This window comes from Scyliorhinus canicula, chromosome 19 (assembly GCF_902713615.1).
Source record: "Scyliorhinus canicula chromosome 19, sScyCan1.1, whole genome shotgun sequence".
NCBI lineage: Eukaryota > Metazoa > Chordata > Chondrichthyes > Carcharhiniformes > Scyliorhinidae > Scyliorhinus > Scyliorhinus canicula.
The window spans coordinates 93,718,765-93,731,598 of NC_052164.1; the positions used below are offsets into that span (position 1 = coordinate 93,718,765).

The 12,834-nt window shown below is 53.2% G+C and overlaps 1 protein-coding gene across 2 annotated transcripts in view; it reads left to right on the plus strand.

The window, feature by feature from the left end:
- Positions 1–12,834, plus strand: part of pcsk7 (proprotein convertase subtilisin/kexin type 7) — a 257,528-nt gene that overhangs the window by 41,052 nt on the left and 203,642 nt on the right. For both annotated transcript variants that reach the window (XM_038779566.1, XM_038779567.1), the window contains exons 5-6: positions 4,762–4,852; positions 11,802–11,856. In XM_038779566.1, the coding sequence (XP_038635494.1) occupies positions 4,762–4,852; positions 11,802–11,856 (146 nt within the window). The remainder of the gene's footprint in view (positions 1–4,761; positions 4,853–11,801; positions 11,857–12,834) is intronic.

Consider the following 12,834-nt stretch of genomic DNA (forward strand, 5'->3'; position numbering starts at 1 on the left):
TGCTGTACTGTTCTATGTTCTATGTTCTATGTTCTAAGCCCCTAGTCTCCACATTCCGGCGCCTGTCCGGGGAGGCTGGTACGGGAATCGAACCGTGCTGCTGGCCTGCTTGGTCTGCTTTAAAAGCCAGCGATTTAGCTGAGTGAGCTAAACCAGCCCCTTCTGTGATTCCGGTTTGAGTGAGCTACTTTTCATGGTCACAGTAAAAGCTGAGGGACTGAGTGACTTCTCCACGTCAACCCAACTGGGGAACTCTGTGGGGATGTCAAGTTGATGTAAGGTTAATAACGGGGTTGGCATTGTTCTGCTTCAGCCCATCCAAGGAGCTGGTGGCAGGGCGGCAATGAACAGGCGATGAGGAGTTACTTTCCTTCCTCCAGCATTGTTCGCAAACAATGACCCTTCCAAACCCGTGACCCCTACCTCCCAGAAGGGCAAGGGCAGCAGATGCATGGAAACACCGTCATCTGAGAATTCCCCTCCTAGTCACACGCCACCCTGACTTGGAAATACATCGGCCGTTCCTTCGCCGTTGCTGGGCCAAAGTCCTGGAACTCCCTCCCTGACAGCACAGTGGGTGTTACTACTCCTCATGGACGGCAGCGGTTCAAGAAGGCTGCTCACTACCACCATCTCCAGGGCATCGGCAATAAATTCTGGCCTAGCCAGAGACACCCACATCCCACGAATGAATAAATAAACACCTTTACTGGTTGCCCTGCGCTCCGATTGTGTACAATCGGTCAGTGCCCTGTCTGATTTTTCGAAGACATCCTCCAGTATGATCAAAGTTATTTGACACCTGGAAAAGTATGGTGTATATGGGCAGCACAGTGGTTAGCACAGTTGCTTCACAGCTCCAGGGTCCCAGGTTCGATTCCGGCTTGGGTCACTGTCTGTGCGGAGTCTGCACATTCCCGCCGTGTGTGTGTGGGTTTCCTCCGGGTGCTCCGGTTTCCTCCCACAGTCCAAAGATGTGCAGGTTAGGTGGATTGGCCATGATAAATTGCCCTTAGTGTCCAAAAAGGTTGGGTGGGGTTACTGGCTTACGGGGATGGGGTGCAGGTGTGGGCTTGGGTGGAATGCTCTTTCCGGGGGCCGGCTCAGACTCGATGGGTCGAGTGGCCCCCTTATGCACTGTAAACTCTGAGAATAAATGCCGTTCCCCACCAATTGAGTAAAGGCAAGTTCTGTTTCATTTATTTGAGTTATTTTAACAAAGTAACAAACATTTAAAAAAAAAAAATTTCAAGCGATGTGGGTATTGCTGGCAAGGCCAGCATTTGTGGCCCTTGAACTGAATGACTTGCTTGACGATTTCAGAGTGAGGTTAAGGGTCAACTGCGTTACTATGGGGTCTGGAGTCACATGTAGGCCAGACCAGGTAAGGATGGCAGATTCCCTTCCCTGAAGGACATTGGTGAACCAGATGGGTTAATTTTGTTTGTAACCATGAAACCAGAAGACGAAGGAGCAGAAGCAGGCCATTCGGCCCATTGAGTCTACTCTACCATTCAATGAGACCATGACTGATCTGATATAAGAACATAAGAACTAGGAACAGGAGTAAGCCATCTGGCCCTTCAAGCCTGCTCCGCCATTCAATGAGATCATGGCTGATCTTTTGTGGACTCAGCTCCACTTTCCGGCCCGAACATCATAGCCCTTTATTCCTTTATTCTTCAAAAAAACTATCTATCTTTATCTTGTAAACATTTAATGAAGGAGTCTCAGCTGCTTCACTGGGCAGTGAGTTCCATAGATTCACAACCCTTTGGGTGAAGAAGTTCTTCCAAAGCTACTTCCCCTTATTTTGAGGCTTATGCCCCCTAGTTCTGCTTTCACCTGCAAGTGGAAACAACCTGCCCGCATCTATCCTATCTATTCCATCCATAATTTTATCTGTTTATAAGAATATAAGAACTAGGAGCAGGAGTAGGCCATCTGGCCCCTTGAGCCTGCTCCGCCATTCAATTAGATCATGGCTGATCTTTTGTGGACTCAGCTCCACTTTCCGGCCCGAACACCATAACCCTTAATCCCTTTATTCTTCAAAAAAACGATCTATCTTTACCTTAAAAACATGTAATGAAGGAGCCTCAACTGCTTCACTGGGCAAGGAATTCCATAGATTCACAACCCTTTGGGTGAAGAAGTTCCTCCTAAACTCAGTCCTAAATCTACTTCCCCTTATTTTGAGGCTATGCCCCCTAGTTCTGCTGTCACCCGCCAGTGGAAACAACCTGCCCGCATCTATCCTATCTATTCCCTTCATAATTTTAAATGTTTCTATAAGATCCCCCCTCATCCTTCTAAATTCCAACGAGTACAGTCCCAGTCTACTCAACCTCTCCTCATAATCCAACCCCTTCAGCTCTGGGATTAACCGAGTGAATCTCCTCTGCACACCCTCCAGTGCCAGTACGTCCTTTCTCAGGTAAGGAGACCAAAACTGAACACAATACTCCAGGTGTGGCCTCACGAACACCTTATACAGTTTATACATGTATCTTATATGATCCTTAACTCTACTTTAGGGGCTGGCTTAGCACAGTGGGCTAAACAGCTGGCTTGTAATGCAGAACAAGGCCAGCAGCGCGGGTTCAATTCCCGCACCGGCCTCCCCGAACAGGCGCCGGAATGTGGCGACTAGGGGCTTTTCACAGTAACTTCATTGAAGCCTACTTGTGACAATAAGTGATTATTATTATTATTTTGCACCCTATCCCCATAGCCCTCAATTCTCGCTCACTGATTAACAATCGAAGATGGTTGTCACGATCACCATTATTGAGATTGGTTTATTATTTCAGATTTTATTCATTGAATTTAAATTCCATCAGCTGCCCTGTTTGGGATTTGAACCAATGTCCCCAGTGCATTAGCCTGGACCCCTGGAATACTAATCCAGTGGCATTAACACCACCACCACCACCTTGGGTAGAGCAGTTGTTATTTCTCCTGAGTTCAATTACCCCCAAATAATTAATTGTGTTGTCAAAGTTCAAGCCCATCGGGGTTAAAGGGACAATGGGCAGCAGGGTAGCATGGTGGTTAGCATAAATGCTTCACAGCTCCAGGGTCCCAGTTTCGATTACCGGCTGGGTCACTGTCTGTGCGGAGTCTGCACGTCCTCCCCGTGTGTGCGTGGGTTTCCTCCGGGTGCTCCGGTTTCCTCCCACAGTCCAAAGATGTGCGGGTTAGGTGGATTGGCCAGGCTAAATTGCCCATAGTGTCCTAAAAAGTAAGGTTAATGGGGGGGTTGTTGGGTATAGGGTGGATACGTGGGTTTGAGTAGGTGATCATTGCTCGGCACAACATCGAGGGCCGAAGGGCCTGTTCTGTGCTGTGCTGTACCATTCTATGACCTGAGTTGATTAAGTGACAGAGAGGAGTGGTGAACAGTTGTGTTTTCTGGCTGGAATGTGTATACGGTGGCATTTGCCCAGGGATGGGTACTGGGAGCAGCGTTTCAAAACGGCACACCGCGGGTTCGGCATTCCAGAGTCACGGTGAATGTTGGCAGGGTTTTTTAAACGGTTTTGGCAAAGCTCCCAATAATAGATCAAGGGAGAGGTGAGAAGGAACAATGATTAAGCAATGTGACAGTGCAGGCCGCTGTACGGTCAGAGCTGGTGCAATTCCCCTGTCCAGATGTCAAGAGAGAGGAGAGCTCACTCGCTTCCAACCTCTGGGTCGGAGAACCAATCAAAATATAAACTGCAGGGCAGCACGGTGGCACAGTGGTTAGCATTGTTGCCTATGGCGCTGAGGACCCGGGTTCGAATCCCGGCTCCGGGTCACGGTCCGTGTGGAGTTTGCATATTCTCCCCGTGTCTGCGTGGGCTTTGCCCCCACAACCCAAAGATGTGCAGGATAGGTGGATTGGACACGCTAAATTGCCCCTTAATTGGAAAAAATAATTGGGTACTCTAAATTTATACGAAAAAAATGTATAAACCGCAGAAACCTGCAGTTACAAAGCCCCTTTTAACATAGTAAAAACACCCCTGTTTCTGCTCGTGGTATCAATGAGGATTGATCATAAATTCAAAATAGTCACACGCAGAGGAAGTGTAGGGAGAATCATGTTGCGGAATTAGGAATTGGAACGGTTTTCCACAGGGAGTAGCAGAGTGGGAAACCTTTCGAAGAGAAGAGCAGGTTAGAATTTGAAAGGGAGGCCGCACGCAGGAAGGAATCACTCGGGCCGACAGTGGCTGTGTCTCTTCATGGCTGCTCTTCCAGCAAAGCCCCTCTGCACTATTTTCAGTGGCGATTTCTCGATGACAATTATAAATGCACCGATTGTCCAGGAGGTGGTGCTATTTACTACAAAACCGGCAGAAAGCAGCCGACTTGTCGGGCTCTCCCAACCTTTCCATTGCTATCTTATTGGACCAGATTAAAAGTCCACCAAGTTTGTTTGGAATCACTAGCTTTCGGAGCGCAGTGCAACTCCTTCATCAGGTGAGTCAGTGAAGGAGCTGCGCTCCGAAAGCTGGTGATTCGTCCCGGACGATACAGCATTGTGCCGTTTACACATTTAAACGCATGGAAATGGTTGGTAATCAGGTTCACGCTCCCCTGTTACGCTTGGCACTGCCAGGGTTACATGGACACCTTGGGGTGTGTGTCCGAATTGTAGAGGACGTGCCCCCGTCACACCCGCTTCGCCCTTGCACCCTCCACCCTCATCCGGGTTTTTCCCCCATTTGAGTTCCCGGCCACTGATGGTGTTTCCTCTCCCCCTCTGAGCAGGTATCAGAGTGCTGGACGGACCCCTGACTGACAGTATGGAGGCGATTGCTTTCAACAAGCACTTTCAGATCAATGACATCTACAGCTGCAGGTGAGTGTCCCACAGGAAGGGGGTGAGGGGGTGGTGAGAATTGTAACATACCAGGGGTCCCCAGAGGGTCTGTAACGTTGTCAGGGGCCACGGGAGGGCCTGTAACACGGCAGGGGTCCCCAGAGGGTCTGTAACGTGTCGGGTCCCAGGAGGGTCTGTAACGTGTCAGGGGTCTCGGGAGGGTCTGTCAGGCGTCAGGGCTCCCAGGAGGGTCTGTCAGGCGCCAGGTGTCCCAGGAGGGTCTGTAACGTGCCAGGGGTCCCAGGATGGTCTGTAACACCCCAGGGGTCCCGGGAGGGTCTGTAACATGTCAGGGGTCCCGGGAGTGTCTGTAACGTGGCAGGGGTCCCAGGACGGTCTGTAACACCCCAGGGGTCCCAGGAGGGTCTGTAACACCCCAGGGGTCCCGGGAGGGTCTGTAACACCCCAGGGGTCCCAGGAGGGTCTGTAACACCCCAGGGGTCCCGGGAGGGTCTGTAACGCGGCAGGGCTCCCAGGAGGGTCTGTAACACGTCAGGGCCCCAGGAGGGTCTGTAACACCCCAGGGGTCCCGGGAGGGTCTGTAACACGTCAGGGCCCCAGGAGGGTCTGTAACACCCCAGGGGTCCCAGGAGGGTCTGTAACACCCCAGGAGTCCTGGAGGGTCTGTAACACCCCAGGGGTCCCGGGAGGGTCTGTAACGTGACAGGGGTCCCAGGAGGGTCTGTAACATGTTAGGGGTCCCAGGAGTGTCTGTAACGTGGCAGGGGTCCCAGGAGGGTCTGTAACACCCCAGGGGTCCCAGGAGGGTCTGTAACACCCCAGGGGTCCTGGGAGGGTCTGTAACACCCCAGGGGTCCCAGGAGGGTCTGTAACACCCCAAAGGCCCCAGGAGGGTCTGTAACATGTCAGGGGTCCCGGGAGGGTCTGTAACATGTCAGGGGTCCTGGGAGGGTCTGTAACATGTCAGGGGTCCCGGGAATGTCTGTAACGTGCCAAGGATCCCAGGAGGGTCTGTAATGCGGCAGGGGTCCCAGGAGGGTCTGTAACACCCCAGGGGTCCCGGGAGGGTCTGTAACACCCCAGGGGTCCCAGGAGGGTCTGTAACACCCCAGGGGTCCCAGGAGGGCCTGTAACATGTCAGGGGTCCCGGGAGGGTCTGTAACGCGGCAGGGGTCCCGGGAGGGTCTGTAACGCGACAGGGGTCCCAGGAGGGTCTGTAACACCCCAGGGGTCCCGGGAGGGTCTGTAACACCCCAGGGGTCCCAGGAGGGTCTGTAACACCCCAAAGGCCCCAGGAGGGTCTGTAACATGTCAGGGGTCCCGGGAGGGTCTGTAACATGTCAGGGGTCCTGGGAGGGTCTGTAACATGTCAGGGGTCCCGGGAATGTCTGTAACGTGCCAAGGATCCCAGGAGGGTCTGTAATGCGGCAGGGGTCCCAGGAGGGTCTGTAACACCCCAGGGGTCCCGGGAGGGTCTGTAACACCCCAGGGGTCCCAGGAGGGTCTGTAACACCGCAGGGGTCCCAGGAGGGCCTGTAACATGTCAGGGGTCCCGGGAGGGTCTGTAACGCGGCAGGGGTCCCGGGAGGGTCTGTAACGCGACAGGGGTCCCAGGAGGGTCTGTAACATGTTAGGGGTCCCAGGAGTGTCTGTAACGTGGCAGGGGTCCCAGGAGGGTCTGTAACACCCCAGGGGTCCCAGGAGGGTCTGTAACACCCCAGGGGTCCCGGGAGGGTCTGTAACACCCCAGGGGTCCCAGGAGGGTCTGTAACACCCCAAAGGCCCCAGGAGGGTCTGTAACATGTCAGGGGTCCCGGGAGGGTCTGTAACACCCCAGGGGTCCCGGGAGGGTCTGTAACACCCCAGGGGTCCCAGGAGGGTCTGTAACACCCCAGGGGTCCCAGGAGGGCCTGTAACATGTCAGGGGTCCCGGGAGGGTCTGTAACGCGGCAGGGGTCCCGGGAGGGTCTGTAACGCGACAGGGGTCCCAGGAGGGTCTGTAACATGTTAGGGGTCCCAGGAGTGTCTGTAACGTGGCAGGGGTCCCAGGAGGGTCTGTAACACCCCAGGGGTCCCAGGAGGGTCTGTAACACCCCAGGGGTCCCGGGAGGGTTTGTAACACCCCAGGGGTCCCAGGAGGGTCTGTAACACCCCAAAGGCCCCAGGAGGGTCTGTAACATGTCAGGGGTCCCGGGAGGGTCTGTAACATGTCAGGGGTCCTGGGAGGGTCTGTAACATGTCAGGGGTCCCGGGAATGTCTGTAACGTGCCAAGGATCCCAGGAGGGTCTGTAATGCGGCAGGGGTCCCAGGAGGGTCTGTAACACCCCAGGGGTCCCGGGAGGGTCTGTAACACCCCAGGGGTCCCAGGAGGGTCTGTAACACCCCAGGGGTCCCAGGAGGGCCTGTAACATGTCAGGGGTCCCGGGAGGGTCTGTAACGCGGCAGGGGTCCCAGGAGGGTCTGTAACATGTCAGGGGTCCCAGGAGTGTCTGTAACGTGGCAGGGGTAGTGAGTTCCACCCCAACACCAGTTCCTGGGGTAGTGAGTCCACCTTCTCAACTCCACTCCCTGGGGTAGTGAGTTCCATTTCCTCAACTCCACCACTCCCTGGGGTAGTGAGTTCCACCTCCTCAACTCCACTCCCTGGGGTAGTGACTCCACCTCCTCAACACCACTCCCTGGGGTAGTGAGTTCCTCCTCCTCAACATCACTCCCTGGGGTAGTGAGTTCTTCCTCCTCAACATCACTCCCTGGGGTAGTGAGTTTCACCTCCTCAACACCACTCCCTGGGGTAGTGAGTTCCTCCTCCACAACACCACTCCCTGGGGTAGTGACTCCACCTCCTCAACACCACTCCCTGGGGTAGCGAGTTCCACCTCCTCAACTCCACCACTCCCTGGGGTAGTGACTCCATCTCCTCAACACCACTCCCTGGGGTAGTGAGTTCCTCCTCCTCAACATCACTCCCTGGGGTAGTGAGTTCCACCTCCTCAACTCCACCACTCCCTGGGGTAGTGACTCCACCTCAACTCCACCACTCCCTGGGGTAGTGACTCCACCTCAACACCACCACTCCCTGGGGTAGTGAGTTCCACCTCCACACCACCACTCCCTGAGGTAGTGACTCCACCACTCCCCGGAGTAGCGGGTTCCACCTCTTCAACTCCACCACTCAATGAGATAGTGAGTTCCACCTGTGTGATGACCAAGGATCCCAGAATTCATTGTAACCTCCCTTTCTCCTATTGGGTACCCACCGGCCAATCAGCAGATCCTTGTCTGTGCTGTTGCCTCAGTCGCCAAATGTAGCACCATCAATAGTTGGGTCTTTTGTCGGCTCACGGGCCACCCTGGTGTAATAACCCCCACGGGGTTACCCTGATTGATCTCCCCGTGGGACTCCTGGAATATGAGCTTCCCCGCTAGTGGGCGGAGACCCGCTCAGCTGGGGGCTCGTGAGAACTCTGTATAAAGGCCGGCCCAGACAGGGACCGGCATGTTGGTTGTCCCAACGCGAATGTACTCTGTAAATATATCCGTTGCCTTGGGCAGACATTCTGTGAACGTTAATAATTTGGTGTTCACCTTGCCACTCGGCTTCCGTAGTTTTAATACACGGGTTGATCTCTGGAGTCTTGTGATAGTCCCTGGAAATTAATATTTCACACACTTCTCACCTCATTATTGAAGCCACTAAATGTTGCGAATCTGACAGTGTAACAAACTCACGGGTTTGAATGTTGATCGGTCTGATTGCAATTGTCTAAACTGCATCCTGTGACCTACTCTCCGCCGACCGACGCTGTCGGTCAATTTTCTCCTTGCTCGTTTGCCCTAGCTGAATTTTTGTGGAGTTGGAAGTTTAGAAACGGCATTCTTAGCGCTGTTGCCTCATTTGCAGACCAACCCTAAAATACGATGCCAAGGTCGGTTGGCATTTGCACTTTGAGACGTAAGCAAACAGAGATTTGCAGATTTAACATCCGTGAGGTATTTCGGCGAGCAGTAAGCAGGATCAGAAAACTTGGCAGCTGCTGCAGGCTGCAAAATCTTCCCTGTGTTCTGTGCAAAAAAAAAAAAAAGATGTAGAAAGCCTCTCTCAGTCTTAAGGTCCCGCATCGCATACGTCAAACGGTGCCATGTCGTGCTAGCGTTGCCCCGTGTACCGTCTGCTTGGACGGTCCATTTTAAAGCATTTCACTGGATCTTGTCGCAAAACATGTTCAGTCTGGAGAAGGGCCAGTTTCTGCTTTGCAAATGAATCTCATGGAGGTTTGTTTTGACAATCTGTTTGGATTCGGGCCAAATGGCCACCAGTCCAATGGAGACCTGTCTGGGGGGAAATGTAAACTGACTGAGACTTTACACTGATGCTGGTTGGATTTTTATTCTACCGGACGCAGGTCAATCAAATTTAATCATTTCCCAGGATGTGGGCAAGACTGGCATTTACTGCCAACCCCGAGAATAGCCCAATGGGAAAGTGGCAGTGAGCTGCCAGCCGAGTGACTTGTTAGAGCTCGGCCATTTCGCCGTCCACTATATTGTTGTGGGTCTGGAGTCACGTGTAGGCCAGACCGGGTAAGGACGGCAGATTTCCCTCCCCTGAAAGACATTAGTGAACCGCGAGGGTTTGCATAACAACCTGGTGGTTTCATGGTCATCTCCGATTCTCGCTTCTCCTTCCAAACTTCATGTAAACTTAAATTCATCAGCTGCCCTGTTGGATTTTGAACTCCTGTCTCCGGGTCCTCCGTCAAAATGGCCAGTCTTTGCGTCTGAGCTGAACACCAGAGTGTAGGAAGACTATTTATGTTGTGGGGATGAAGCAAGCGCATTTAACCAGCCCCAGATCTGCTTTGACCCAATGTCCACATTCGTACACATCCGGCAGAGATGCAGGAGAACTATTGGGACCTTTAGGTTTACATATAAATCGTGAAACTCAGCAGGTGCTGTTCCGAGCATGTCTCAAAATAGGAGTTAGAATGAATTTAAGATTGCCGTTTGTGTGGGCAGGTAAGGTAGCAAGGATTAGGAGGGCGGTGTTGCAGACAGGGTGACAGTCGGGGGGGGGGGGGGGGGGGGGGCTTGCCCCATCCGAACTTGCCCCATCCGAACTTGCCCCATCCGAACTTGCCCCATCCGAACTTGCCCCATCCGAACTTGCTATACTATTACTGGGCAGCAAGCGCTGCGAAAAGATGCTGGGTTGGAGCAGAGAGGCGGAGGTTTTGTGGCTGAAGATGCAGGCAGGTTGTTGTCAGGGGTTGGGGTTGCAGCCGTTGGCAACGGCGCTGTTTCCGTTTGCCCCGTGGGGAGGTACTCGGGAAGTCCGGTGGTAGTGGCCACGCTGAAAATAGAGGCAGTTTCGGCGGCCCTTGAAGTTGGGGGCGGGATCGATGTTGATGTCGATTCGAGGGAACCGTGGGTTTGAGCCCTGGGTTGGGGGGGGGGGGGGGGGTTTGGATGTGAGGTTTCAGCATTGGGAGAATCGAGGGGTGGTGGAAATAAAGGATCTGTTCCTAGAAGGACGGTTTGCGAGTCTGGAGGAGTTGGGGCTGAAATTCGGGGTACCTCGAGGGGAGGGATTCAGTTAAGTGCAGGGGCTGGATTTTGTGACGGCCTGTCCGACCTTTTCGGTGGCAGCGCCCTCCGCGTTGCTGGAGGGGGTGTTGTCCGTGAGGGGGTTAGAGAGGGAGGGTGGTCTCGGCCATTGGTGAGAGGATTTTGGAGGAGGAAAGGGCGCGTCTGGAGGGGGCTAAAGCCAAGCGGGAGGTGGAGTGGGGATGGTGCTGGAGGAGGGACTGTGGAGTGAGGTGCCACAGAGGGTGAATGCCTCAACCTCGTGTGCGAGGTTGGGGCTGCTGCAGCTAACGGTAATGCACAGAGCGCACCCGACAAAGTCGAGAATGAGCCACTTATTGGAGGGGGGTGGAGGATATTTGTGAGCAGTGTGGGAGGGGCCCAGCCAATCACGTACACATCTTCTGGTCCTGCCCGAATTTGGAGAGGTTTTGGGGGTCATTCTTCAGCACCATGTTGGCAATCTTCCAAGTGGACCTAGAGCCGTGTCCCCTGGGGGTATCGGACTTGCTGGAGTTGCAGACGGGTGCGGGGCAGATGTTTTCGCCTTCACCTCGTTGATCGCTCACAAAAGGGTCCTGTTGGGGGTGGAGGTCCGCCTCTCCACCCTGTGCCTCAGTGTGGCTGGGGGATCGACTGGAATTCTTCTATTTGGAGAAGGTGAAATTTTCCCTGAGGGAGGGGGGGGGGGGGGGGGGGGGGGGGGGGGGGGCGTGTGAGGGGTTCCACAAGAGATGGGGTTTGTTTGTATTGCATTTGCGGAGCTGGTTGCCGGCAACTACCGGGGTTGGGGGGGGGGGGGGGGGTGTTGGGGGAGGTGGGAGGGGGGGAGAAGGTGGTGGGGGGGGGGGGGGGGGGTTGGTGGGGAAGCCTGGGGTTTTGTTTAGTTTTGGGTTGTTTTTTTGTGTTTTATATGTGAAAATGTAAAAATTGGAATAAAACATTTTTTTAATAAAGAATAAATTTAAGGTAAATCCAATTTTCAATATCTTTTCTACCACTTTCAGTGAGAGAATTGTGCTCAAATATTCAGCATTGGACAGAGAAGGTAGCCTCCTGTCCTCCTGTATCTCCACTCCAGTTTGATCCTTTAACAGCCAGTTTCTCTGCAAACTTCCCCCAATTCCTATTCCCAGAAATTCAGTTTCCTCGCATGTTTTGGAAGGATGGTACATGCGGGAAAGTTCCATCTCCACCACTTCCAATTGACAGGAAAGTGGTAAAGGGCCATAATCTGTAGCCCGCCCATCGGTTTCCGTCCATTCCTGCCCGGCTGCTGCCCCTGCCCTTGCCTCTGGTGAAACGTGGGGCCACTTGTCCAAGGTCCCCTCCTCTCATTCGCCAGTCCGTCATGTGTCTCCTGTTTCTTCTCTCCCGCAGCTGGGGTCCCGACGATGATGGGAAGACGGTGGATGGTCCTCACCCACTTGGGAAGGTAAGAGTCTGACAGGGTAAAGGTGGGTGAATGGCTCTCGAGTCTCAGCAGATCTGAATTGCTTTGACTTGACCGAGATGGAGAATCGTTTCCCTCCTGTTAATACGGTTACCAAGACTGGCCCAGCAGAACCCGAGAGGTTTCATTCCATGGAGTCTAGCTTCCAACTGCCCAATCAAATATCTCCATTTAAAAAAAATAACTAATAAAAGTGTTCAAAAAAATGTGGAGCTTGTTCTAACGCCCTGATTTATTTCCCGGATTTTACTCTCCTCAGTCTCTTGGTGATTAACAGCGGGTGGGAGATGGGAGACAGGCCAGGGGTGCAATGGAATAGTTAAATGAGTTGGCATTCTGCACAAACGCTGCCTCAGCGAGTGGCACAATAGCCTCTTTTATTTCTAAATCAATCGAGGCGTGTCAGCTGCTGTAACATGGCATTCATCTGTTATCAACCCAGGGTGACCTGCTTGATGCAGGAAGCTAGGAGTTCTGTGGTTAGGTGTCAGGTATGTAGGCCTCGATCCTAATCTAAGTTTAAGGAGAAGAAGTGCTGGAAATGGAAATCTGATCTGCCATAAACAGCGATGGGTCAACTGGGGGACTTGGCCTGCTTTTCTCTCAAGTTGAAGTTGTCAAACAAAATGCAGCAACTTGTCCTGCGTCAATACGTTTGTCCGCTCCCTAATTGCCTCACGCATGTCTGATGTGTTAAATACGCCATCAGTGACAAATGCATCTCATGCAGTTGACGGAAGATTGTAATCACACCATAACGTAGACAGATCCCGGGAGATCCACTGTCAAATTGGCTCCTCGGAGTTTGTAAACAGGAATTTCAAACAATTGAGATCATTTTGAATGGTGGTGGTGGGAGGGGGTGAAGGGGGGGGGTGGGAGGGGAGCACGAAGTCAAACTGGGATCAGCTGAGTATCCGCTTCCAAGCTTCATTTTACTTTTGACCGAGCGAGTTGTCA